The sequence below is a fragment of the Cordyceps fumosorosea genome (assembly GCF_001636725.1).
Source record: "Cordyceps fumosorosea ARSEF 2679 chromosome Unknown scaffold_44, whole genome shotgun sequence".
Lineage (NCBI taxonomy): Eukaryota > Fungi > Ascomycota > Sordariomycetes > Hypocreales > Cordycipitaceae > Cordyceps > Cordyceps fumosorosea.
Window position 1 is genome coordinate 45,151 of NW_017387344.1, and position 26,783 is coordinate 71,933.

The window sequence follows — 26,783 nt, forward strand, 5'->3', positions numbered from 1 at the left end:
TTTTGGTTATTCCTGTACCCTGACCAAGAATAGTATTTGTCCGCTTCATTCACATTGACGCAACGAAGCCTGGCATACGGACTAAGACAAGGCAAGGCAACAACGCGCGCCTTTTTATTTTATTTTTCGCAAGTTAATAGAGAGCATCCTTCAAGACTTTAAAGCGCATTTCCTAATCAATTGAAGGCATCTAGAATTACGAATGTGAGTAGTGTGTTCGGAGGCATCGTTGTATCCACGGTGTTGTTATGGCGCGGCTACTTTGCGGTTGCTGGTAGGATGATGGCCAGTGCGGAGACAAGCATATACTCATTGCTGATTCGTGGCTATTTTACAACTTTTGATTTCGACTGCGCATCCGAATGACCTCTTATTTCAGTGTATATAAAGCTGTTTACGTGCACCTCTTCGGCGGGCAAACAACGACCAGAGGGGGGGCCTGGCTCGTGAGCGCCTTCACCAGGTTTCCCACCGGCTGCAATTATTTCTCTGCGATTATTATCAAAGTCGACAAATCAATCTTACGCAATCTGCAAACGACTTCCAGAAGTCCAAGTTTACGCCAAGACACCAAGAAACATCACCCCATGCTCAATTTCGTTTGCATAATAAGCGCCTGCAGCATCCCCCCGCCCTACGACCACAGCACAACGCCTTCTTCTCCGCCATCTATATGCCCTCTTTTACACCAGCATGATTGTTCTCGCGCGCCAGCGCCTGCTCTCCAGGGCAGGACCTGTCGCCGCGTCATCGTTTCCTGGTCGTCGACCAAGTCTCACTTCAATACGAGGGGCCGCGTCCAAGCCACCAATCTCACCGCACGGTGCCTCGCTTCCCCCCCGACAACGGCGCTCCACGCCGTCCTCGAACGACTCCCCGACAGGCGTACAGTTACTGGCCGACGAGCTCGAGTTCTTCAACGTCAGAAAATGGGGATGGGTAATCTACCGGTGCACCTACGGGGACGACGCGGCCTGGGAGCGCTTCAAGGAGCGCGTCGCGCAGCAGACCCGCGACGACCTCGCGTCCCCGTGCAAGCTGGCGCCGGCAGCGTCTAGCGTCGTTGATGGTGTCGACTGGAAATTCGTGTCCGACCGGGCCCTCAGGGGCGCCTCGCGGGACGCGCTGCGCGAGCGCTTCCGCGCCTGGGTCGCTGGGGACACGTCGCCTGGTCCTCCTCCGGCGGGGTCCTCGGCGAAGTCGGCGCGTCACAGCTACTTTGTGCAGGTCGACGAGGCGTCGCTGCGCAGCGTGTTCGACGGCGACGACACGGACGCCTGGAGCTCGGGCTGGGTCAACCTGGTGCGCTGCGTGCAAGGGCTGGACTATGACAAGGACCCGAGGCGTGCGGCCCAGGAGGAGGAGTACAGACGAGAGATGGAGCACGAGGGCGAGGAGTACGACCCGGAGGACTGGATCATGCTGTCGGCAGAGGATTTGGGTCCGTCTTTCTACGGGACATTGGGCAGCCGCAATGAAACGTGGCACGTATTTCATTCCAAGCCTCCGAACTTGGTGAAGCATTGAGCAGCGCGATGGAGGATAGACTGCGTGGGTGGAATGGCTTGGGCAGCCTCGAGGGCATATGAAAAGTGCGGGCCATCAAGGAAGCTGCTCTGTGCAGGCCACACATTAGGTAGTCGCTGGACCGGCTCAGCATACAGCCGCCGGTCGAGGTGACGTGTTTCTCGTTGCTGTTGCAATCTCCGCCGCTGAAATCAGACCAATGGTTTGTATTGGTCTTTCATTCTAGCGCTCGATAGCAGCACTTTCATACCAACCAGCCCTGCGGCTGCCCGCAGCCACATTGCCCCGGCTCTCTGTTAGGAAAGTCCACGGGCCCCTTTTATCTGTTAGCGCTCCTGGCGCCGACATCCCCTTCTACTTTATCTACTGCGTCGCCATCACGCCGCTGCAGGGCGTCTACGCCGCCGAGGTGTTGCGTACGAGCAGCGCGGCAAGGGCGTCGCGGTCCAGAGCTTGGGCGTCAAGGTGGCCGGACTGGGCAATCAGTTGGCGACGCCGGTCGCGCTGGAGAGGATTGGCTACTGGATATGCATTGTCTTTGCGGTATGGGGTTTTGTGCAGCTGGCGATTTCGTACCTTTACGGCGTCGGGACCGAGGTATACGCTGGAGAGGCTGAACGACACTTTTGAGAGCCCGACCCCGAAGGAAGCGTCGACGAAGAAGCGGAAAGTGGTGTACATGGCGGAGTGAGGAGGATCAGCGTGCATGTAGCTGGTTTGAAGCACAGTTTGAGATGTTTTCCAGCAAAGGCGGTATGTAAGCGCTTAGAGACGGAATCACGGGGGGCTGTGCTTAATGCTGGAGTATTTCTGCTAGTTACTGGTAGAAAATAATAGCAAAATTAGAAAATGCCGGTAACATGTTCCTTTCGCAATTCGTGTTGTCGCTTGAGGAGCCAGCTTTCTTTATAAATCGAAGAACTACAAAATGAGGCATATACACAGGAGTAAATCAGAGCTGGCAACACAGCATTCGGTGACCAGCTTACAAGGCTCGGCAGCAATGTCAATTCTAAGAATGATCTACTAACATATTATTTGACTATCCGTAATATTTCCCAATACAACGAACGCTTTGATGAGTCAAATATCGGCCCATGTTGGACTCGCAGGGCGCACACTAATCGATAAACCATGTGCGTGCACCTGCCAAAAATAAAAAAGGTGCCGGAGGCCCACCTCGTCCGCTCGATCCCCTCCCGGTATTTATCTTGAGTCACTTTCCCTCGACTGCCTTTCCCCTTTACACTTCCCACTCGAAGCAATCCCGGGGAAATCAGTTCATCGAAACCATGGCGTCTCGATTGGCCTTGTCCAGGCACTCTGCCGCCGCCCTGCGTTCCTTGACACGTCGTCCTGCCACGCCCGTTATCGCCCGCGGATATGCGACCGCCGGTCTCGGCGATAGCCTCAACCCGTCGGCGCCAACCCAGTCCAACGTACGTTTTCAGGGCCTTCGCTTCGCTCAAGCCACGGCATCGCCCTGCATGCCTACGCTGTTCCATGCCTGTAACGTCATCCGCTAACATCACGACGTGCAGGTCCCCAACCCCGATCCCGCCGCCGACTCCCCCAGCGCCGCGCTCGTCGCCAAGCACGCGCCCTACATGGTGGCCACGTACGCCCGGCCTCCGCCCGTCTTCGTCCGCGGCGCCGGCTCCTGGCTGTGGGACGCCGCCGACCGCAAGTACCTCGACCTCACCGCCGGCATCGCCGTCACCGCGCTCGGCCACTGCGACCCAGAGTTCACCGCGATCCTGACCGAGCAGGCGCGGACCCTCGTCCACGCCTCGAACCTCTACTACAACCCGTGGACCGGCGCGCTGTCCAAGCTGCTGGTGGACAAGACCAAGGAGTCGGGCGGGATGCACGACGCGGCGCGCGTCTTCGTGTGCAACTCCGGCTCCGAGGCCAACGAGGCGGCGCTCAAGTTCGCGCGCAAGGTCGGCAAGGTGGTCGACCCGTCCGGTGGCAAGACCGAGGTCGTCTCCTTCGACGGCGCGTTCCACGGGCGCACCATGGGCGCGCTCTCCGCCACGCACAACCCCAAGTACCAGCGGCCGTTCGCGCCCATGGTCCCCGGTTTCCGCCAGGGCACCTACAACGACGTCGCCGGCCTGGACGCGCTCGTCACCGAGAACACGTGCGCCGTCATCGTGGAGCCCATCCAGGGCGAGGGCGGCGTGCGCACCGCCAGCGACGAGTTCCTGGTCGCCCTCGCCCGCCGCGCCCGGCAGGTCGGCGCCGTGCTCGTGCACGACGAGATCCAGTGCGGCCTCGGCCGCACCGGCCACCTCTGGGCGCACGCCCACCTGCCCCCCGAAGCCCACCCGGACATCCTCTCGACCGCCAAGGCGCTCGGCAACGGGTTCCCCGTCGGCGCCGTGCTCGTCAACGAGCGCGTCGCCGACAAGATCGCCGTCGGCGACCACGGCACCACCTTTGGCGGCAACCCGCTCGCCTGCCGCCTCGCCCACCACATGGTCACCAAGCTGGCCGACCCGGCGCTGCAGGCCGACGTCCGCGCCAAGTCGGAGCTATTCCGCGCGGGTCTTGCGCGCATCCGGGAGCGCTTCCCGGACCTCGTCAGAGAGGTCCGCGGAAGGGGGCTCATCCTCGGGCTGCAGATGACCGAGGACCCGGCCCCGGTTGTCGGGGCCGCGCGTGAGAGGGGCCTGCTGGTCATCACCGCGGGAACTAACACGCTGCGCTTCGTGCCGAGCCTCAAGATCTCCGAGGAGGAGATTGGCGTCGGCCTGGGTATCCTCGAGGAGGCTATTGCCGCGACGAGGAACTAAGGCAGAGCCGGACACGGGTTGAAACAGAGAGCGGGGCCGACTTGATAGACAATGGGCGTTTTATTTGCACAATTTTGGTATATATTGACTATTTCGCTTCATTTACACATTTTGCATTCTTTCCGCATCGTCATCCTCTTGTCCAACCAAAACCATTTTAACAAATGGCGTGTGTCTTGCCCGACTTGCCCTGGAGCGAGTGCTTCTCGTCCTTGTACGCGTGCGCGGTGTGCTTGTGGCTGCGCTTGCCGTGGGCCGTGACGTGCTGGAGGACGTACTTCTTGGCGCGCTCGAGGGTCTCCTTGTCCGACGAGGCCAGGACGCCGAGGCACAGCTTGACGTCAGCAATGAGGTCGTCGGCGCGACTGCGGGAAAAGTCCTCGCGGCAGACGACGCGCAGCATCTTGAGGCCTTCCGTCTTGGGCGCCATGGTGTAGGCGGGTACTATCCAGCCGCGGGCGCGGAGGTGAGCGGCGAGGGCGAACTCGTCGTAGGCGCGGTCCGCGACGGCGTGCGGTTCGGCACCCTCGGGGAAGCGGAAGGCGACGAGGGGCAGGCCGCCGCCGGAGGTCTCGGACATGATGACGAAGCCGAGTTCCTGCAGGCGCGCCGAGAGGTGGTCGGCGGTGCGGACGAGGTTGCTCATGATGGCGCGGTAGCCGTGCTTGCCGAGGCGGATGAGTTGGTAGTACTGGCCGATAACCTGGGAGGCGCCCTTGGAGAAGTTGAGGGTGAAGGAGGACTGCTCGGCGCCGAGGTAGTTGATGTTGAAGATGAGATCCTTGGGGAGGTGCTCGCAGGAGCGCCAGACGGCCCAGCCGACGCCGGGGTGGACGAGTCCGTACTGTGGTGTGGTTCAGCGAGCGGGTTCCAAAGCAAAAGCGTGCAAGTGTTGAGAATGGAGAGAGAGAACGTACCTTGTGGCCGGAGACGTTGATGGAGACGACCTTGGGAAGGCGGAAGTCCCATTCGAGATCCGGAACGACAAAGGGCGCGACGAAGCCACCAGAGGCAGCATCGACGTGGATGGGACAGTCAATGTTCTTCTTGACGAGCAGGTCGTTGATGGCCTTTGTGTCCTCGTAGTGGCCGGTGTAGGTGGTGCCGAGGATGGAGACGATGCCGATGGTGTTCTCGTCGACCAGGGCGACGGCCGCCTCGGGGTCGATGACGAAGCGCTCGCGGGTGCAGTCGACGTACTTTTCGTCAATCTCAAAGTAGCGGGCGGCCTTCTCCCAGCAGACCTGAACGGCCGAGGACATGATGATGTTGGGGTGCTCGGTGGGCTTGCCGGCGGCCTGGCGGGCTTGCTTCCAGCGGCGCTTCATGGCGAGTACGGCGAGCATGATGGCCTCGGAGGAGCCGACGGTGGAGGTGCCGATGGCGTCGCCGTCGGCGGGGGCGTGAAAGAGGTTGGCGATCATGCTGACGCAGCGGTTCTGGATGTCGGCGGTGTAAGGGTACTCCTCGTAGTCGATGAAGTTGGTGGGGAAGGCGTCAGCCATGAGATTAAGGGCTTCTTGTTCCTGTGCGAGGACAAAGGTGAGCATTGCGTCTAGAGTGATGATGAGGGATGGGGGAGGGCGAAGGAAGAATGGGCTCACCATGTAGGTCGAGACAAAGGAAGCAAGACTGAAAGTTGGTGTTAGCTAGATTCCTGGAGTGAGGGAGGGGAGAGAGAGAGAGAGAGAGAGAGAGAGTGTGTGAGTGTGTGTGTATGTGTGTACTTGGTGTACTTGAGCTTGGGGTTTCCATCAAGGCTCAGCTGGTCCTTGATCATCTGGTAGGCAACCTCCTTGGGCATCTCGCCCTCGGGCATGGAGTCCTTGGGCAGATCCTCGCGGGCGAAGCGGGAGCCGTAGACGGAGGTGGTGAACTCGTCGTTGTACTCGGCGAGGCGCAGCTGCGAGGCCGAGTGGTGGAGGTTCTCGGCCGTCGCGGAGGCAGCCTTGGGGTCGGCCTTGTTGTCGACGGGCTTGGGCGGTTTGGCGCCGGCGAGGCCGGTCTGGACGCGGGTGAGATGGACCATGGTGATTGACGGGTGATGGTACGAATTGGGTTATGAAGGAACTGAAAGAAGGAGGAAGAGATGAGGGAGATGGAGGGGAAGAGAGAGAGAGGAGAGAGGGGAGGGAAAGAGAGCTTGGGGGAGGTGGTAAACTTTAAGTGGTGAGGGGGAGGGGTAGCAGGTTGCTAGCAGGTAGCAGGTTGTTGGCAGGTAGCAGGTTGTTAGCAGATAGCAGGTTGTTAGCAGGTAGCAGGTAGCAGGTGTGGCCGTGTTAGCCACGGGCCGGATTGATGCACCTGGGCTGGCTCAACGGGACACCGCCACCATACGGGAACCGGGCATCTCGGAGGGATCCACTGATGAATTCATCAAGCTCTCCACGTCCAGGGAGCCAATCGAGGTCTTGCAGGGATGTTCAAAACTCTGGCGACGGGATGTAGTAGTAAGTTAGCGTATGTACTGTACCTGTGGAACTGGTCAAGCTTAGTACTGAACTAGGAAAGTGGGCGTCTGGAGCTATCAGCTATCCTACATACAGTAGGCGGGGGTTCGTCATGTCAGAGCTTCATCGCCAAGAAGTTGCCGCTTCGCCAGAGCTCTGTGGAGAGTTCCTTCTAAAGGAGCTTCATTTATCTTGAATTATTTATACTTGATCTCAAGGAACTTGTTTCACTGTGCAAGCATCGTACATGCCATGCCCAGCCGAGGCCTCCAAGAGAGCCGCCGCATCCACATCCCTGCCTCTGACCACGCCATGCCTTGCGCCTCCTCGGATCAGACGGCTACGCTAGGTATGTACATATGTATGTACATACATAGGTACAATGGTGGCCATCCTGGAGGCTGGCACGCTGAGATCAAGATGGAGACCGGCTTCTCCCAGCGGTCAGTGGGGCCTCGAGGTTTACCGACAACAACAACAACGACAACGACAACAACAACAAGTACACAGTAAGCAACCTTGGCCGCATACAGACGCTGATTTGTCTTTGTGGCCAAGTAAAAGGTCCAATGGGAAAAAAAATCTCTTGGCTTGTTCAAATTTGTCTCGACCTCAAATAGAAGGCAACCGCAAACATGTAAACCGCCCTGGCCATCCCAATGCAATCACCAAGTAACCCATCCGTATCCACATCTCGTCTATATACGACCAGCTTGAAGCAGTCAATCGCATAAACACATCTCATGAAAGAACCACACAACTACAGTATACTCACAACGTAGAAAAAGCATCACCCCTCTGCCAGTCAATCCTCCTCGCCTGTCCCTGTCAACCCGCTCGCCACTCCCGCCATCCGCCGCCCCAGCAAGTCATCCGTGCTCTTGAGCTTCAGCAAGCTCTTGTTCTGCTTCATCCTCCGCCTCGGCCTCTGGTCCTCCTCCTCCTCTTCATCCCCTTGCCCGTCCCCCTGCCCCCCGTTCACCTCCTTCTTGCCCTCCGGCGTCGCCACCGTCCCGCTCCGTCCCCTCGTCAGCCTCGTCATGCCAATCTCCAACGGCCTCTCCTCATCCCCGCTCGACTCCGCCGCCATCCTCCTCCGTGCATCCGCCTCCTCCGCCTCCGCTCGCCTCGTCCTTGCCCGCTGCCTCTTCCGCCTCGCCGCCTCCGCCTCCCCAAACAGGTGCTCGAACCACTCCGCGCTGCGCGCAAAGTGCCGCCACGACGGCGGGTATATGCCCGGGAACTGCATGAACCCGTGCGACGCGCCCGGTATCAGCACCACCTCCGGGCCCGCATCCCCCTCCTCCTCCTCCTCCCCGGAACGCGCAACCGCAGCCGCTTCTTTGGCCCGCCGCAGACGACCGGCAAAGATGACCGTGTCGTCCACCAGCGGGTCGCGCTCGCCGGTCATCAAGTACGTCTTGGGGAAGCGCGCGAGCAGCGCCTCGGGCGCGAGCACGGGGCTGAGCAGGTAGTCGCGCGCAAAGTCGGGACGGTTGTGCTCGCCGATGTACAGGATGATCATGGCGCGCATCATCTCGGGCGTGAGCACGCGGTCGTTGACGTACGAGATCATCGACGACGTGGCGAGCCGCGTCTTCATCGGCTCCGGGCGGTGCGAGGAGGCGGTCGTCTTGGCCGGCGGCGCTGCCGCGGCTGCGCTGAGCGTCTGCGGGCCGCTGTGTGAGAACTCGGGCCGCGATGCCTCGAGCCCATCTGTCGGCAGCGGTGGAGGGGTGTTGCTGGTGCTGGCATACTCGGAGGTGTCCCGCGGGGACGCCTCGTCCTCGTCCTCGGAGTGGTACGGCGTGCCGACCACGTCGGTGTACTGCCGGCTCTTGCGGCGCACGATGGCGCGGTTCGTCTTGCGGAACTTGCGGTCGCGGATCAGCGACATCTGCTCGTCCGTCATCCAGTTGCCAATGTTCATGTCGAGCGCTGGGTAGAAGCAGACGACGCCGTCCGGGGGCGGCAACGGGGCACCGGTGGCGCCGGCGGATGACGTCTCGAGGATCATGAGCGTTGCCGCCACGACCAGATTGCCGCCGGCGCTGTCGCCCGTCACCACGATGCGAGGCACCACGTCCCCGCCCATGCCGATGCACCGGCCGCGCGTGCGGACCAGCGTGGCATAGACGTCAAACACCTCATTGAGCGCGTACGGGTACGGAAACTCGGGCGCCTTCTTGTAGTCGAGGCTGAGCACGGGCAGGCCCGACTTGGCCGCCCAGGCAAACAGCTTGTCGTCGTTGCAGCGCGGGTCCATGGCCACGAAGCCGCCGCCGGGCACGTCCAGGACCACCCGGTCGTGCCTCGCCAGGTCTGCCAGCGGGCCGTCAAAGTACAACCACGCCGAGACGGGCTCGCGGTAGTCGCTGCCCTGCGGCCGCGGGATGCGCACCTGCCGCGGCGGCCACTTGGTGAAGCGCGGCCGCATCAGGCTCTGCAGCACGCGCAGGTACGGCGTGGTGCCCTTGTTCCACGCGACGCGCATGTGCTCCACGGTGATGGTCCCGCGGACCTTTCTGACCTTCTCGTCAGCGCGCTCCGCGGCGAAGAGGTAGAAGACGGAGAAGACGACGCTGGCGAGGTCGCGCGCCCAGCGGTTGCGGATGCGCATGGCGGTCCAGAAGCCCGCGTCCATGGCTGTGAGCACCCAGGTGGCGCGGAAGTAGGTGGCGTCGTACATGTTGGCCATGGGCTCCGGGCTGGCGAGGCCGACGAGCGCGGAGAAGTTGCGCGCGGCGTAGAGGGAGGTGACGGTGAGGACGAAGACTTGCCAGGCGGTCAGGCGCGCGCTGAGGAGCCGGGAGAGGCGCCGGACGCCGGGAGGGCCGTGGTGACTGCCGTGGTGGAGGTAGAGGCCCCAGAGGGAGAGCACGGCGAGGACCTGGAGGCGTCGGGACTTGGTCGACGGCCGGCCCAGGACGTGGTCGATCATGGTGGCGGTGGTGGCGATGCCGGCGATGGACGCCGGGTGAAGCCGAGTAGAGAAAGATGAGGCGAGGAGAGTGCGGATATGCAGATTTGAGTCAGGTTACAGGTATATATGTGAGGGTAGAGTCCACTCCAGTCAATTCATCATGTGTCGAAAGCTGAGACAGGCTGGCGTTTTGCCCACGTGTGAATTGTGACGTATGAAGGACCAGCCACGTCGATAAGCGCGTGGGTAAGGGTTGTTTTTGTGATGACGCCGAGGCCAGTGATGAGCATCGACGATGTTTCAACACTTTCTAAACGAAACGAGCAAATCACAGAGATTCTGGGCCGATGAGATTGATGAGAAAAAACAGTGAAGGACTAGGTTGGCTTTGTTTGCCTCTCCCTTTGCCCGCATGCAGTCGCGTGGAGGGGCAGACTCGAGGCTGGCTTGTGAAAGTCGGCGCCCCGCGTGACGGTGGCTGGCAAGGGTCCTGAAGAATGGAAGAGTAAGAAACTCCGGATATAATGGGTTAAAATGGGGGACAACCCTCTAATTGGGTTGCAAGCATGGAGAGGATCAAAAACGGCCCGGTTCTGGTTGGGTATGGTCCATATAGACTATGTACATTGTGCGATTGGTGATGCTGAACACTGAACTGAATTTGACATGTGAAATGCGATGCTAGCGCGCTCAAGGGCCTAGGGAGCAAGATTGGTGCAAAAATCAATAGAAAGATTAGAGACAAGAAAAATAAGATAAGTGCCATCTTCTTTACAATAAACCTGTGTTGATCTTTCTTTCATCTATTTATTCATAAACCTGTGTTGATCTTTATTTCATCTATTTACTCATAAACCTGTGTTGATCGTTATTTCATCTATTTATTCGTAGAATATTCGCTTGATTATAGGATAGAGCACCTGCCTGCAGTCATTGTGGTGCAAGCGAGTTGTTCTTGTTTCTTTCTTGTTCTCCTTTGCATAGGGGACCTTGGAATGCTGCAAAGATGCAGAAGATGGTGGTCCTAGGGGCCGTCAAAACAGTAAATGTGGTCGTGTATTATTACTCCATGAACAGCCAGCACCTCACTGTGCTATCAAGTGAACTCCGCTGATGGCCAACCCCTCCAAGAACCACTTGTTTTCCATCTACTTCTACACGTCTCGTCTCTTTCTTCCGTCTTTTTTTACGCAAGACTCAAATCATCACAAACATGCCCTTTACATGTCTAGCAAACCATGTACTCCGTAGTCTACTCCGTCCTGCCCCGTGGGGAAGGACCCCTCCCTCTCTCTCTGCGGGCGATCAGTGGTTGTCCTCGGCTTTACAGAATCCCCAGGTGGCGCATTTACAGTGCGCCCCCCCTACCAAGGCACCTATGTACAGTATGTATGTACCGTACGTCCACAACAAATACAACGGCCGAAGCCAAGCCCATGAGGTAAGCATCTATGTAAACAGCCTGTCACCATCGCCTCGACACTTTTATCCCCTTGAATCATTTACTCCCTCTACACGAAACGCCCTTTTTCCTGTCCGCGCCATCGTTTTAGCCACTCTATTCTTGCCCTCTTATATCATCCATCATCCATCATCGTCTCGATATCTTTTCGCACATGTCTAGGCTCCTCACCGCGGCCCCCCCCTCACACCGCCCCCATCGTCAACCCTCATCAGAAACGTCATAGGTCGCCAGGTCATGGCGAGCACCACGCCACCCCCGACGCGACGCGAAAGCAACGCCACGGCCCCTGACGTACCCATATCCCGCTCCTCCGTCGTTTCCGGCACCGGTAACGGCCTCTCGCTCTCGCCCCCTATCTACGGCTCCGACTCCAGCGACGATGGTCTGCGCATGACGCCCGCCGAGGCTCGTCGCTTCGCCCGCCGCAACCTGCGCCGCGCCTCGGCCACCCCCGACCTCGTCACCAGCCTCGTGCGTCCGCCTTCGCCCGAGGCCTTTTACATCACCCCCGAGATCCACGGCCGCATGCGGCAAGGGGGCGTGCTGCGGGGCCTGCGCCGCCGCACCTCCGGATCAATGCCCGGCGGCGGTGCGACGACGGCCGGTGGCGGCAGCGCCTCGACGATCAACACGGACCGCCGATCGGGGCCGCTCCTCCCGCCGCACAAATCCTCGCTCGACATCCCGAAGCGCTACGGCGGCCAGTGCATCTTCGACATGTACTCGCTGTCCTACGTCGCCGAGCCCGACACCAACTTGCTGTGCCCTATCTGCCACGACCCGCTCGTCGATCCCGTCACCACCCCGTGCGACCATACGTTCTGCTACCGCTGCATCCGCCGAAGCATATCCTCCAGTCCGTCGGGAACGGCCTGTCCCATCGACCGGGAGCCGCTGTTCTGGGCGGACTGCTTCAGCGCCGCCCGGCTCATCCGCACGCAGCTCAACGCGCTCGTGGTCAAGTGCCCGTACACGAACCGAGGATGTACAAAGGAGCTGCGCCGGGAGATGATCGAGAAGCACGCGTCCAGCGAGTGCCGGTACCGGGACTACTATTGCCCCGACAAGGACTGCACCAAGAAGCTGTCCTCGAAGCCGACCGACGACCTGTGCCATCACAAGGAGACGTCCTGCGCCGCGTGCCTGGAGCGGGTCGAAGAGGCCGACTCCGAGCTGCACCTACTGTCCTGCCTCAAGAGCAAGACGAGATGCGAGGCGTGCTGGGACTTGGTCGTGCGGTCGCAGATGGACGCCCACCGCGACCTGGAGTGCGACGGCGTCGAGGTCGGCTGCCCGTACCAGAACCTCGGCTGCCCGGCGCGCATCATGCGCGGGCAGGTCAGTACCCACACCCTCTGCTGCGCATTCCACCCGGAGACGCCCTCGGGCATCATTATTCGCTCGCAGCGCGACGTCATCCAGTCCTACGGCGACATGGCCAGCCAGCTGCGCGATCTGCAGGCGCGCCAGGCGGAGAACACCCGACGCCTGGATGACATGTCCGTCAGCGGGCGCCGCTTCGGTGTCGGCGGAAGCAGCGGCAGCGGCGCCGGTGCCGCGAGCTCCTCCGGCGCGGGCGCGGGCGAGCCAGCCATCAGCGACAGCTGCCGCACCATGCAGGACCTGGACGCGGGCTTCGAGGAGGTGCACCAGAACCTGACGCACCTCGAGGCGCGCCAGAGCATGTGGACGCTCAACCAGGTCATGCCGATCCGCGAGGAGGTCACGGAGCTCCGCAACAACATCAACATGATCCGCATGCACGTCAACTGGCTGCTGAACCGCAGCCGCGAGGAGGGCCGCATCCGCGCCGCCAACAACACAGGTGCAGCAGCTGCGGCAGCGGCAGCGGCGGCGGGCGTTCGGAGGAACAGCGCAGGGGAGGGCGTCATGCTGCAGGAGAGGAGGCGGTCATCCGGGATGGATGCGGATGTGCCACGACTGTAATAATGCTGTCATACCATGAAGTTTTTGAAGCGAATAATCATATGTATAAGTTTGAAAGGGCGAGTCTTGTTCATTACCGGACGCAGAGTGCTGGGCTATACGATTATATACCATATCTGGAATTTCCGCATAAATGTCTGGAACAAATGCTCGTCGGAATACATAACGTCATCACTTGCTAGATTGGGCGGGTGAGTAGTCCATATCACCGTAACCCAACCTAAACCCTGACCCTGACCCTGACCCTGACCTGGCCTCAACCCTGACCTTAACCCTAGATGGGCATACTGAAGCAGCAAGTCATAATAGAGTAAGTCAGATCCAAGAATATGACAGAAGGTGACTGCATAAACATTTCTCACAGGTGCTTCACTATTAGCGAAGAAACATCTAAGATGATGATTTGATGTTGATTAAAATAGTCAGTAATGTATTGAAAAAAACAAAAGAATGGTACTTCCACATTTTTTGAGGCTTCTGGAGCCTAGTCCTGGCAGCTGCTTTCTCCGCCGCGGGCGGACTGGCTTGGTGCGGACTTTGCAACAAGCTGACTGGTCTTCTACTTCTGCATCCTTCCCCGATTCTTATTACCCTGGCTGTCTCGTGCGGTTGCCAAATCAAAAATCAGCAGCAAACATGAGCCTTATCAATACGTGATTCATACGCGTTAAATCTCATTAGCATTTGTAGAACTGAATGGAATTGCCCAGCACTCAAAACCCGACACTGCCAGCACCACCAGTCGACAACACTGAATCGCCGCCTAACAGCTCCACTCTATCCCCTCCAGCACGTCACAAACGGCAACCAGCATCACTTTGGCCATCGAACGAACCCTACCGAATCCTCACTTCTGCTTTCTTCATCATCCGGCTGCCCTGTAGCTTGCCGCTCTGTCCTTGGCCGCTCTGGACATTCCTTGATTTTCCGTCGTCATTTAGCGTCGCCATTGTTTCCTCCTCTTTTCCTCTTTCTTGACCGCCGCCCGCCTCCCCCGCCTCGCTCTGTTCGTTGATTTCCAATTCTCGTCAGCATGGATCCCAACGACCAACCGTACGGCGGCAACGAAGCCCCCGACAAGGAGAAACTGGATCAGGTAGTGCCCTTGGCACTCGTTGATTTGCCTCTTATTCATTTACTAACCTTCTTCCGCAATCCGGTAGATTCGAGCGCGTCGGCTCGCGAAGCTAGGAGCGCCGAAACCGCAGACTGATAACGAGGGTGGCAGTGGCAGCAGCGCCGGTGGCCAGTCCGCCTCGCCCAAGCCAACGACAGCAAACTCTTCGTCCGGCCCGGCGGCTCCCAAGACGAAAATCAACATCACACCGGCCGCTGCCGCCCCTGCGCGCTCTGGACCGAACCCGTTCACGCAGCTCGGGATCGGCAAGCAGGGCGACGCCAAGGGCTCGCCAGGTACAGCCACCGCACCACACGCCTCCCCGCGCAAGAGAAGCTTACAAGAGATGGGTGGCGGCTCTTTAGACGGCAACGCCGCTGCGCCGCCCCCGCGCAGGCCAACCACCGGAGGGCAGGCGGTAGAGACCGACGAGCAGTACGAGAACCGCACCCTGGCCGCCGTTTTCCGCCTCTCCGTCGACCCTCACCACATGAGCACCCCGCAGGGCGTCCGCCTCACCTTCCTGCCCGGCCTCAACGACGAGCTCAACCAGGCCGGCGAGCCGCTCCGCCTGTCCGCGGCCACGCTCGACCAGGCCGTCATCGAGGCCTGCTCCGCCTGGCCCGAGGACAAGCCCCTCCTCAACTACCTGCTGCCGTGCTGGAAACGCGCGGTCAAGCAGGCCGCCCAGAAGACGAGCTCCCCGGCGAGGCGCGAGGTCCACGATGAGGCAAAGAGGCTGTGCATGAGCAACTGTCTGTTTGCTGTTACCATGCCAGAACTCTACGGGTTAGTGTAGCGACAGCGTACGGGAGTGGTTCGCAATTAACGAGATGTAGACGCGTTGCGAACCCCAATCACGACACCATCGCGCCGCAGTTGCTCCGCGGCTTCACTGACGAGAACGGCATTTGCTTTGATTTCATCCAGGAGGCCATCAAGCGATTCGACGAGGATGAAGCCTTTCCAGAAATTTTCAACAACGCCATGGTTCGCATAAGCAGCCAATTATCTTTCATGTCCATGAATGACAACTACAAGCCGCACGTCCAGGTATATTCTTATCGTTCATCTGCTGAAAGCTCTTGCTGACTCGAAAGGCCTTGCTCACCTACACCCGATTTCCCATCCTCATCACCAACCTCTCCAAACATGCCACCTTCAACATGGCGCAGTCCGCCCCCGGCATCGAAAAGCACACCCTTCTCGGCCCCTTCTTCCGCCTCTCCCCCCTTCAAGCCAAAGCCGCCAATAGTTACTTCCCCGGTGCCCGATCCCTCGACAAGGGTCGCATCACAAATGCGCAGGATGCTCTTCGCATGGTTTTGCGAACCCACCAAGACGACCTGTTTACGATTTCCAATGCCTTCATAAGAGCAGGCCCGGAGACGAGAACACGAACGTTGGATTGGTTCGCGCGCATCATGAATACAAACCACAAACGCAGAGCTATTCAGGCTGATCCCCAAGAGATTGCCTCTGATGGTTTCATGCTCAACATTGCAAGAATCATGGATCGATTTTGCGAACCTTTCATGGATAACGACTTTAGCAAGGTGGACAAGATCGACATCAAGTACCTGCGACGCAAACCGCGCGTGGACATCAAAGACGAGACCAAGATCAATGCCGATCAGGCCACGGCCGACAAGTACTATGAGGCGAAAGAAGAGGGCGAGTCCAACTTTATTTCGGAGGCCTTCTTTCTTACTCTTGCCGCACATCACTATGGCAGTGAGTCCCTACACTCTCTTCTTAAGAACCTTGAAAAAGATATCAAGTATTTCGAGTCACGGATTCAGGCCATGGAAGCGGAGCGCAGTAAGGTGGCCAGCAATCCAAGTCAACTTCCCTTGTTTGAATCGACGCTGCAGAAGCACGTTAAGGTCTTGGAGAACAGCATCGCGTACAAACATGCAATAGAGAGCGTTCTTCTAGATGACCGCATGCAGAGCACGTCGCTCCGGTTCATGCGATACGTAGCCGTCTGGCTGCTTCGCATTGCCACCGGCCAAAATTACAAACCCGGCAGAGAAAGCCAGGTGATCAAGCTTCCCCTGTCGGACCAGAACCAGGAGGCATTCGCTTGCCTCCCCGAATACGCCCTGCAAAATATCGTAGACAACTTCAAGTTTGTCTTTAAGTGGCTACCTACCATTCTGCCCAGTGCCGTCGGCGAGGAGATGATTGCCTTGTGCGTTACCTTTCTGCGGTCCTCGGACTGGATCAAGAACCCCTATCTCAAGTCCTCCCTGGTCTCGTTGCTGTTCTACGGAACTTGGAGCTTCCTCCATCTAAAGAAGGGTGTTCTTGGCGACCAGCTGGTAGCCCTGCCGTTTGCCAATGAATACCTCCTTCACGCGCTGATGAAGTTTTACATCGAGTGCGAGTCGACGGGCAACAATGCCTTTTACGACAAGTTCAACATTCGCTACGAGATCTTCCAGGTGATCAAATGCGTCTGGTCCAATGACGTGTACAAACAGCAGCTCACACGAGAAAGCAAGTAAGTATCACCTACATACAAACAAGGATGGGCCCTCCTAATATGTAAACAGGACCAACCGCGGATTCTTTGTGCAGTTTGTCAACATGCTGCTCAACGACGTGACCTACGTCCTCGACGAAGCGTTGACCAAGTTCCCCAAGATTCGAACACTGGAGATAGAGCTCAAGGGCGCAGACATTTCGGCGGAGGACCGCCAGAAGAAGCAGGAGGAGCTGCAGACACTCGGCAACCAGGCGACGTCGTACATGCAGCTCGCCAACGAGACGCTTGAGATGATGAAGCTCTTCACCAACGCGCTGAGCGACGCCTTCACCATGCCCGAGATCGTGTCCCGGCTGGCCAGCATGCTCAACTACAACCTTGAGACGCTCGCCGGCAAGCGGGCGGCCGCCGAGCTCAACGTGGAGAACCGCGAAAAGTACCACTTCCGGCCGATCCATCTGCTGTCCGACCTCGTCGAGATTTACCTGAACCTGGGCGCTTCGTCTGTCTTTGTCGACGCCGTGGCGGCCGACGGGCGGTCCTACAAGCCCGAGGTGCTCGACCGCGTGACGATGATCCTGACCTCGAAGCACCAGAAGGACCCGGCCGACATGGCGCGCTGGGAGCGCCTGCGGGAGCGCTTCCGCGCGGCCAAGGCGGCGCTCGACCAGGCCGAGCTCGACCTCGGCGACGACATCCCGCCCGAGTTCGAGGACCCCATTATGGGCGACCTGATGCGCGACCCGGTCCTGCTGCCCTCGCGCCACATCGTCGACCGCTCCACCATCGTCCAGCACCTCCTCAGTGACCCCAAGGACCCCTTCACCCGCCAGCCCATGACGGTCGAGGACGCGGTACCCCAGCCGCTCCTCAAGGAGAAGATTGAGCGCTGGCGCGAGGAGAGGGTCGCAGAAGCCAGGAAGAAGTTGGCAGGCGGCGGTGCTGCTGCTGCTGCGGGAGAGACGGGTGCGGCGGCGGGAGAAGCGATGGATACGACCGAGGGTTGAAAAGGGATAGATGGTAATGCGAGTCAAGATAGGAGTTCTATTTTTTTTGGTATTACATTTTTTGTCAACATTTTAGTTGCCATGATAGGGGAACTTTGGTCTATGTTATCCCATGATTTTCTTTCGTTGGGTTGGTTGGTGTCGGTGCATCTTGTACACAGTGCGAAATGCAAGTGAAAAAAAAACACGGACCGAGAGGCGAGCAGTTCTTCATTAGACGACGTTTTTCATGCTTCTGCTACCTTCTTCCCAACCGTGCTTGTGGGTAGATCGATTCGGGCGAAAAATGGAACACACAGTTGCGACAACACCATAAAGCATTACCTACGGCTACAACGATCACGGCTGCTGACAAGTTGAGGGTCCCGGTCTACTGAAACACGAGCCAGCAGCGTCTAGCATGACTCACAACAGGATGAGTTACAAAAATCTACCGCCCCCCTCGGCCGCGTGCAGAGGGAGAGGAACGCAAAGTGTTCCCCGTCCGCCGATGGAGCCCGGCAGCGCCGTTGGTCTAGCTTACCCTGCAGCTGCCCTTCCTTGGTTGAGGCCGTACGATGACCAAGCCACAGAAAACTCTCGGCAGCAAGCCGAGAGATAGGCACACACACACACACACACACGCAGCAACAGCGCGGGGAAGAGGACCGTTGGTGTGAAGGACCGGAGCAACCACAACCCAGAGGAAATGAAGGATCTCGGGCGGTTCCGGACGTTGGCGTTTGTGAGGTCACCCCTCCTCCGTTCGCTCAACGCAAACCGTTAATAAGCTTTCCCCCAGCAACATGCACGCCCACCTTTTTCTTCTTGTGTTCGGCGACCCGAGAGGAGCAGAAGGAGGAGGAGGAAGAGGAGGGGGGGCCGCTTTCCAGCAGCAGATTTCCATGTTCCGTAGCCTCGCAATAGCCGGGTCGCCCCCCCGCCGTCGCCCGCTGGCCGGGGACCTGGCTGCGATAGGACCAAAAAGCTTGTCTTACCCCCCCTCCCACCTTCCGCGAGACCAAAAAGGAGAAGGCTACGGCCGTGGTAAGTAAACAAGGGTATGTGCGGATATGCATGCTGCACCATGAGCGGCACGCAAAGACGTGCAAGCAGCCGAAACCTTCTTTTCTCGGAGCGGATGCGTGCGTATTCCGCTGTTTCTTGCTTCCCTCTACTCAGAAAACGGGAGGCAGAAGAAACACGGGCGGAGATGCTTTGGGCCTTGGCAACAAAGTGATAAGGAAAATGGTCCCCGTTGAGCTATAAAAGGAGCGACTCATTCTTCCTTCCTGGCACAGTGTAGCAGCGGCCCCGAGCAAAGTGACTGGTCAGAACGCAGCAGGGAGCCCAGGGCTGGCTGCGATGTCGTGCGAGTCGCAGCCTCGTCGCCGGTTTCTTGTCTTTGACCTTATTCGCACGGCCGTCATGCGCTAGGGGTTGTGCGAGCATGAAAATGTTAATAATAAGCCAAGCATTTTACCCCTCTTCATCAAAGTCCTTGAATATGACATATAACTTGATCCTTACTCGTCCAATACCTTCCAGGACGCTTCACGCACCCCATCCCAGGTTGAGAAGCTGCCTCTTCGTGGCTGGCCAAGCCATCAGGCTGCCCGAGGGCTTGTACTTGCGTGGGGCGCGCCCTGGAAAGTATTACCCGACAAGAATGGTCACCTTCTTGATTCTTCCGTGGCGCCGGGTATTAATTTCATGCTGGCTATCGGGAGACCCTCTTGTAGGTAGTCGAGGGTGTCTGACTGGCGCACAGCTGCGCGGACAATTGAGAATGCACTCGTCTCTTTCCAGATGGTGGCTTCGGTAAAGTCACAGGCAAAGACTCAAATTTCCAATTGACGAGTCACTCCGACTGCCATGCTGCAAGGGATTCAATGCTAGTAAAGGGGATGCCAACGTAGCCGCCCCGCACCTCCTCTAGGCTCTCCCAGCCGGCCAGACCACGGGCAGAGTGGACAGTTGGTGTCTCCCGTTTCTCGGCCCGGCTTGTTGTTGCCGATAGTTCAGGGCGGCCAGGATGACCGTCCGTCTGGTCGGAAGCTCGGCCGAGATGGCAGCAATGCTGTCGGTGACTTCGCACAGCTTTCATGCCTCCACACGCATGTTCAACCCTGCCCGTTCGTCCTAGTGGAGCCGAAGAAAATTAAACAAGTTGAAGTGAAGCTGCTGCCGTTGTCATCAATGCCCAGGCTGACAACATTTGCAAGCGCATGTCGCCGTGAATTTCAGCCTGCCGCTGAGCTAAATCACACCCACACCACAGCTTCTGCAGAGATGGTCTGGTGCGAACCGCCCGTGGGAGAAAAGAGAGTCAGTGTTTATTCCTGGTAGCTCCCAAACGCCAGCGCACAGGGTCGTTGCCAAGACCAGGGATCCGGCACTGGCACCACCGTTCAGCCACAAACCCCAGAATGCACAGGGCACACTCGGTTCCGTTTCTAGGGACCCTGGTTGCAGCGGGGTTGGGCTCCAGCAACGCAATCTGGCCCCGGCGGAGTAATAAATGAAGCGGACGGCTGGCGGGATAGCCGTGCATCCTGCCTTTGCCGAGCCGGCGCCGCAGTATGTTCTTCCCTGGCTTGCTAGTGGCATATTCGAAATCAGATAGTCAGGTAGATACCAGACCTGATTCGTGGGGCTTCCTTGGCTCGGGCAAGCCATCGTCTCAGACCCTGGCGGCTTCTTTGTTCTGAACAACAGTCTAGAAAGCGGACAGTAACGTTTCTTGCGGTTTCTGTTGAACAAAGTCGGCTGCTACCTGGGCCAGTAGGTGTCATGGAAATATCTTCCGAAGGCAGATCTGCTGCATCGAAGCTTGTTTTCGAGCACTAGGTTCCCAAGCCTGCCGCAAATCCTGTTGGGGCGGCAAGGGGCATCTATTGAACGGAGTTGCGAAATACTGCGAATCTCTGACGCAACAGAATCAAAATAATCGAGGTTGGTTAATGTATTTGGGAAGCTGGCTTGCCATTGTGGCTTGCTTGAGAGCCTCGATGATTGGTATATGTGAGGCACTAAGTACACCCATGGCCAGTGTCAGTCAAATTGCTCAATGCCAGCTTGTTTAGTGACTCCATACCTCAACATCTAGCGTATTTGAGTAATGACGAGTTTTGTCATTGCTTCGAGTGATCAGCGGCGGGGGCAGAAGCCACTGACAGGGTACGTGGGTGAACTGGGTGCCTGAAGACTGCACATTGCGCCACAGTCTCGTCGCGAACAATATGCTGGTTTGCGAGGCAAGTCATAATTGCTCGACTAAAAAAAGGTCGTCGTCCCTCCTGTCTCATTGCAACTACTGCGCTCGATATCACGTCTTGCTCATTAATACAGGCTTGCAATGATTGGCTGTCCCCTAAAAATACGGCGCTGAGAGGTGAGGAAGGCGGCAGGTTGGGGGTCCGTACAACAAGTCATCGCCTGAAAGCAAGTCCTGGGCACATTTTATTGCTGCTTGAGTCATGTCTGAGATCCGATAGCCGTCATCAAGGACCTGCTCCTTCGGGTCAGTCGTATCGACCAGCGAGTTACCTGCGCCGGAAAAAAAAAAAAACTCGCATGTAGTTCCATTTTCATGGGTTGTGACGGACGGGTAGCTGTGCCAACTGGTTCTGAATTAGTAGCCGCTGCTTCACTGGGTAAGTTTTGATACATTAATTGGCACCGGTTGTCTTGTTGGTGTTGCATCGCTCGCTGCGTTTGCTGAGTGTTACCAGTATTATTAGAGGAAGGACGCAAGGCTGCTGGTATGCAAGCACGTATCCGTCCGTGTGTGCATACTCGATCCACTCGGCAACGAGGCCGAGAGAACAAATAACGTCCGGAGCCTGTAACGGCTCTTTGGCGTGTATCGACCAGTGTGCGCGGATCCACGACGGCAAGCCAGGGTAGAAGAAACACGGAATCGGTTACCAATTCGTTGCTACGAAACCATGCAGCCGAGCAAGGCTTGACAAGATGATTCTTGTGTAAGTACGACGGGCGCGATTAAAATGAGCCGGAAAAGGGCCGTAGTGGCTTGCACGAGGTGGCCGCTGAGGAGGTGAAGCTTGTCATGTTCGAGTAAACTGAGCGCAATATGTGTGTGGGCAATCAGACAACTACGACGCTGATCAAGGCTCAGCCCTTGCAGTTCCTGTCGTCCGTGGCTCCGGGCTAGGCTGGAGATGTGTCTCTCCGTCGCATCGCCCGATCTGTTGCACCAATGAGCCACGTAACAGGTTTCTCAGACCGTTGTCTTACGACGATTCCTTACCGCAATCGGCCTGGCACAACGAGCGAAGCTGGCATGGGGCATGACGTCTGAGTCGGAGATTCACGTCGGTACTCGTCGCTGTCCGCACTCGTCGTTGTGGTGCATTTGCATGAGCAGCACGCCATTCACTGGATAGCCGGCTCATCGGCGTTGTTGAAAACCCCACCCGGTGCAAGGACTATACTGCTAATGAATTGTTTCCAGGGGCCGTTCTCCGCAAGGTCCAGAGAGCCAGCGAGATACAAGGAGTCTGCGACAGTGCAACGCTCCATTGCAAGTGCGGAGACTGAAAGTAAAGAGTGGTGGACACCAGACCCCAACTCGCAAGTCGTTTGTTCGAAGGCAGCAGTGCACAATCCAAGCAGCAGCTAGCGATTCCCGCACTCCGTTATGGCGCTGTGGAAGGCTGGACACGAAGTTCTGGAAGGAATGAAGGGGCGCAGGGGGGGGGGGCGCTGTAATTTGAAGCTTGGGCCAGATGACGGGCAGGATCTGGTGCCGTCTGCCCGAGCCAGCCGCAGCAACGATGGTATCCTATGTTTCTGGACAGGCCATGGTGTGGTTGGTGTGGTCGACGCAAAAGAGCAACCAAGACCACAGACAGGTCACCCAAAATCTCTGCTGGACAAGCGGTGAGCATCGGTGGATGCAGTGGATGTGGTTTCGACTAGGACAAGGGCTCGAGACTAGCTGGCAGAAGCTTATGATAATCAACATATTATCGACTGAACAAGTCGGCTCGGTGCCGAAGCTGCCCCGTCTGATAAAGATAGGTGCCTTAGGGTATCATCTACCCATGCTCGTTGGGTGGATTTAGTCTGCCTCGTGGGCCTGTTTGTCGAATGTATCCGTATTGTACGTGCTGTGCGCCGTTCCAAATGGTGGTAGCACGCGGGAGGAGAGAGCGAGTAACAGTGTGGAGACGGGTGACGGCTATTATTAGCGTCAGGTTGTTGAGTTGGTGAGATGGCCATCATGGAAAGGGAGGTGGTGTGGGTGGTTATCAAGGATGTGGGAGAAGAATTTGCCGTGGGGGGATGAGAATGTTAATGACAGAAAGACCGAGAGGCATGAGTGAGTGCTAACAGGAGCCTGGGTTCTAATTTAGGGGGTGCTAATCCGAGTTTACAGAGGGCTAGTTTCCCGCCCGATTATCCGTAGACAATGATGGTTTCCCGCCCGATTAGAATCACTAGGGTCGTGTTGTGCTAATCGTGCTGAAAGGTCTGGGTGAGGGCCACTAAATGTTTTTGGTATCGTGCTCTTGAGCAACTCTGTCTCCATCAACGTCAGTTGATTGAGTCTCAAGAAACTGATTTACCAGAGCACTCTAGGTAGGTAGAGAGACTCGCCAAGTCTTGCAAAGGCCCGACAGTACGAGGCCGGCCTTGGCTTGCGCCTCGATCTTGAAGAAGCATGTAGTTGTATACTAATAAATCCGGGGCTTCTCGCGCCGTACTTCCTACTAAGGAATGCCAAGCCGCATGACAACTCGACACCAGGTACCGGGTGACACCCTGTTTACAGTATGAATTGGCCAAGGCCTTCAGTCATCGCTGACAAACTGTTAGAGATAAAAAAGGTCTCAAGAAAACGATTCTATACAAACCAGGCCTAGCTTGCGACACCACGTCCCGGGGTTGGATGCTATTCTCAGCTCAGTGCAGGGAACGGCGCGTGAAGCACCGCACCTCCAAGCCCGACCAGGAAGGTGCTTGCCAAAATTTACAGGGTCTCGCGGGGGAACCTCGTTGCAGTTACAGGGGCTCGGGTGGGCATCTCCAGGCCTTGCTCGAACAGGGGAATTAGCGGCAGTTGCCGGGCCCTCAGCGCTCCCAGGAAACCCCGCCAGCTGCGACCCTGCAAAAGTTTACTTTTAAGTCCTGTGCCTGGCTGCCATCTGTACAGACAAGATGGGCAGTGGGCACGCAGAGGTACCTGCCTCGGTATCTGAAGGATGTGCAAAGGCAGGTACCCCCGCTGCGCACCCCAGTCATTCGGGAGGCCGCCGGCCGCCTCCAGCCAATCAGCCCAACTCTCACTTCCCTTCCCCTCGAGGCCGCTCCATCCATCTCACCCACACCTTCCACCTGCTTGTTTGACTCTCCTCAACTCCATCTCCGTTACGGCAAGGCCCCGATTTCGACAAGCCTGCCATCTACTCCGATGCTGTCTTCTCCGCCAGTTATCACTTGTCATTTCCTCCCTCCCTGGTGTGGCCTAGAGTGGGCTTGCTTACTCTGTCTATGATACTGATTCGGATATACAGACTTCCCGTGGGAGCTACCTGACTATCTTTATGCTTCGCCTCCACTGCCATCGCCGTCGAAGCGACGAAAGATGCCTGATCTCGGCTCCGCCTGGCCTGATGGAATGCCGCTGGCCGGGTTGCTTATCCGTCCTTCCTTTTAGCCCAAAGACCTGAGGACCCATCTGTTTAAGCCTCACTCACGCCCAGCGAAGAGCCACCACCACAACGCTACCAATACCGCCAGCCCACTCTTCTCTCAATCTCCAGCCACCAGCGCGACAAACTCTCCGGCCCTCTAGCAATCCCGTTCGGATTGGCATCTGTTTGGCCATCTTTCCGTGCCAAGTTGTTTTGGGTATCAGACCTTTTGGTGGGACGTCCGAGTCGCACGCGCCCAACTTGCCAACTTCCATGTGTCCGTCCATGCGCCAACCGCCCGACTGACGCTAACTCCTCGCATGCATCCATCAAACGGAGCCTACCGAGCCTTGCCTGCCTGCTCTGCCGGGCGAGCATCCGAATCGCTGGCGTTCCATCCAACTGGCATGAGAGCCATCTATCGCCTGTGTTGCCAAATGCTTCCCTGCTAACGCAGGTGTCTGCTGCACCGTGCATTATCTGGCTACGTCTACACTGCTGGCCAAGATGAGCGTCTACATACGCGACCTGTACCAAAGGCCAGGTGTTGGGCTCCTTCTCATATATCAGCTGTGGCCGAAGGCTTGATGACCCCCAACCTTCCACGCCCAGAGCTTCAACGGACGTAGTATACTTTAATATCGACTTCCAGCATCCAGTAAATCACGCAGAGGGCTCTAAAAATTTGCGACAATTCTTACAATGTTCCTATGGCCTGGTCTATGACTGCAACTCCCTTGCTCAACCGCGACCCCGGCGGTGTCGATTTTCAGCCTCTGTTCTGTGACGCTGGCGGCTCACTCGGTTCACGGCGGAGCGATGGGCAACTGAAAGCAAAACCCAGCCCCCGGATGCTGCCGTATCATTATTAACGCCCAGCGGGGTCGTACAAGCCAGCACTGACGCCTGCTCAACTTGGCACGACGCCAGGGCAAGCCACAAACAGCCACGCTTTCCACTGCTGAACCGACCAGCTCGCAAGAATCAGGCGGTATTCTGTCTGGCCGCCGTTTCGATGCTGCTTCTGGTCCGTCGTTGGTATTACAGACTCTCGGCAGCATTGGATGGCATCTTAGCAGTACATGGGATGCCAGGAGATGCCGGCTTCCCCAAGAGACAAATGGCAAGAAGAAGGGTGGTGGAAGCGTGGACATCTTAGCTCTTAATAAGCTATCAAGCCGCCGAACTACGCTATTTGGTTTGAGAGACAATGACGCAGATTTGCCACAAATGTACAGGTCATTTTCGCGGGGCAGATCTTGGCGGAAGAGCATGTGCATCAGCCCGCGGCTTCTGGCCGGATTATTTCGATTTGCATCATCAGCTTGAGAACTATACGTTGGAGCACCGCATGCTACACCCAGCCATACACAGGCTGCGGGCCTTGCTCAGATCGACAGCCACGAGACAATCGTGGATGCTGGCCAGCTTCGAAACCTACTGTATGTACTACGTATGTTGAAGCCCGTCAGCCGTCAACAGGGGGCTTCTGCTCGCGCATATCTTATCCAGAAAGGGTCGAGCCTCGTGCCAACGAGAGCTACTCGGCGACACAGGTTGAGACGCGACTTATTGAGTGGTGGGCAGCCATTGTGCAGCAGCTTGCATGACGCCTCTGGTACAAGCAAGCAGCGACTCATGGTAGCCCGACCGTTCTACGACTCTTGCTGGCGAGCTTTCGATTTGCAATTACAGTGTCTTGCATTTTGTAGCTCGTGCTACTTACGTGTATCCAAAAACGAAGCACGATGCTCGGCGGAGTTCCGTTTCGTCAACGGTCCACTACTATATTACCATGAGGGGCGGGAAGGCCTGCCTAGACATGCACCAGCAGCTGTCTGGTGGCACGGGATCAGGTACAGACATGTCGCCCTTTTTGGCAGCGCGGACTACCAAACGGGCCGGAATCCAAGGCCGACAGGGGCGCCGGTCTCGGCGTTGAGTCTATATCTCCAGCGAAGCCAGCATTGAGTGCTGTGAGGAGGAACGGGTTGCGAGTCAACACCAATGCGCCTGACCTGACGTGATAACGTATCAACTGCGGAACAGCACAAAGCTACAGTACAAATACGTGCCAGTCGTGGCGGCGAAAGCTGACTTGCCACTGGGGCATGTCGGGGCAACTTGTGTTAGCCTATGATTTGTGCTTGCTGCCGACGACCCAGGGCGTGCACACCCCCCGTTCCCCATGTAACGTCCAGTACAAGCAGATACCCTAAATAAAGAGGGCCATTGAGCCGAGAACAGGGGTGTGGGTGTCTCTCCGGGGAGCACTGGAGCAGGCTGGTAGCCACCGACTCAAACTCGAAACATGTGAGCGGCCTTGAGCTGATCTCTACGCTGTCCGCCTCATGCCTCACACGCCAATCAGGGCTAACAGTGCTGGCAGGACTGGGCGAGTCGGTCGGTAATTATTA

At 57.6% G+C, this 26,783-nt stretch overlaps 7 protein-coding genes across 7 annotated transcripts; 4 read left to right on the forward strand and 3 right to left on the reverse strand.

Moving 5' to 3' along the window:
- Positions 1–693: 693 nt before the first annotated feature.
- Positions 694–1,527, forward strand: ISF_09240 (Twin arginine translocation protein; the record flags this gene model as incomplete). The annotated part of the gene is made up of 1 exon (XM_018852843.1): positions 694–1,527. The coding sequence occupies one exon, from the start codon at positions 694–696 to the stop codon at positions 1,525–1,527; it is 834 nt and encodes a 277-aa protein (XP_018699946.1).
- Positions 1,528–1,923: 396 nt separating this feature from the next.
- ISF_09241 (hypothetical protein) lies at positions 1,924–2,208 on the reverse strand (the record flags this gene model as incomplete). Its single annotated transcript, XM_018852844.1, has 1 exon — positions 1,924–2,208. The coding sequence occupies one exon, from the start codon at positions 2,206–2,208 to the stop codon at positions 1,924–1,926; it is 285 nt and encodes a 94-aa protein (XP_018699947.1).
- Positions 2,209–2,819: 611 nt separating this feature from the next.
- ISF_09242 (acetylornithine aminotransferase) lies at positions 2,820–4,325 on the forward strand (the record flags this gene model as incomplete). The annotated part of the gene is made up of 2 exons (XM_018852845.1): positions 2,820–2,966; positions 3,069–4,325. 2 exons carry the CDS (start codon positions 2,820–2,822, stop codon positions 4,323–4,325), a joined length of 1,404 nt encoding a protein of 467 aa, XP_018699948.1.
- A 157-nt stretch (positions 4,326–4,482) lies between these two features.
- ISF_09243 (glutamate decarboxylase) lies at positions 4,483–6,354 on the reverse strand (the record flags this gene model as incomplete). Its single annotated transcript, XM_018852846.1, has 3 exons — positions 4,483–5,169; positions 5,243–5,957; positions 6,053–6,354. 3 exons carry the CDS (start codon positions 6,352–6,354, stop codon positions 4,483–4,485), a joined length of 1,704 nt encoding a protein of 567 aa, XP_018699949.1.
- A 1,226-nt stretch (positions 6,355–7,580) lies between these two features.
- ISF_09244 (Alpha/beta hydrolase fold-3) lies at positions 7,581–9,716 on the reverse strand (the record flags this gene model as incomplete). The annotated part of the gene is made up of 1 exon (XM_018852847.1): positions 7,581–9,716. One exon carries the CDS (start codon positions 9,714–9,716, stop codon positions 7,581–7,583), a length of 2,136 nt encoding a protein of 711 aa, XP_018699950.1.
- Positions 9,717–11,397: 1,681 nt separating this feature from the next.
- On the forward strand, positions 11,398–13,110 carry ISF_09245 (Zinc finger, RING/FYVE/PHD-type; the record flags this gene model as incomplete). The annotated part of the gene is made up of 1 exon (XM_018852848.1): positions 11,398–13,110. The coding sequence occupies one exon, from the start codon at positions 11,398–11,400 to the stop codon at positions 13,108–13,110; it is 1,713 nt and encodes a 570-aa protein (XP_018699951.1).
- Positions 13,111–14,143: 1,033 nt separating this feature from the next.
- ISF_09246 (ubiquitin conjugation factor E4) lies at positions 14,144–17,725 on the forward strand (the record flags this gene model as incomplete). The annotated part of the gene is made up of 5 exons (XM_018852849.1): positions 14,144–14,206; positions 14,274–15,016; positions 15,067–15,280; positions 15,328–16,733; positions 16,786–17,725. The coding sequence occupies 5 exons, from the start codon at positions 14,144–14,146 to the stop codon at positions 17,723–17,725; spliced, it is 3,366 nt and encodes a 1,121-aa protein (XP_018699952.1).
- Positions 17,726–26,783: the final 9,058 nt, after the last annotated feature.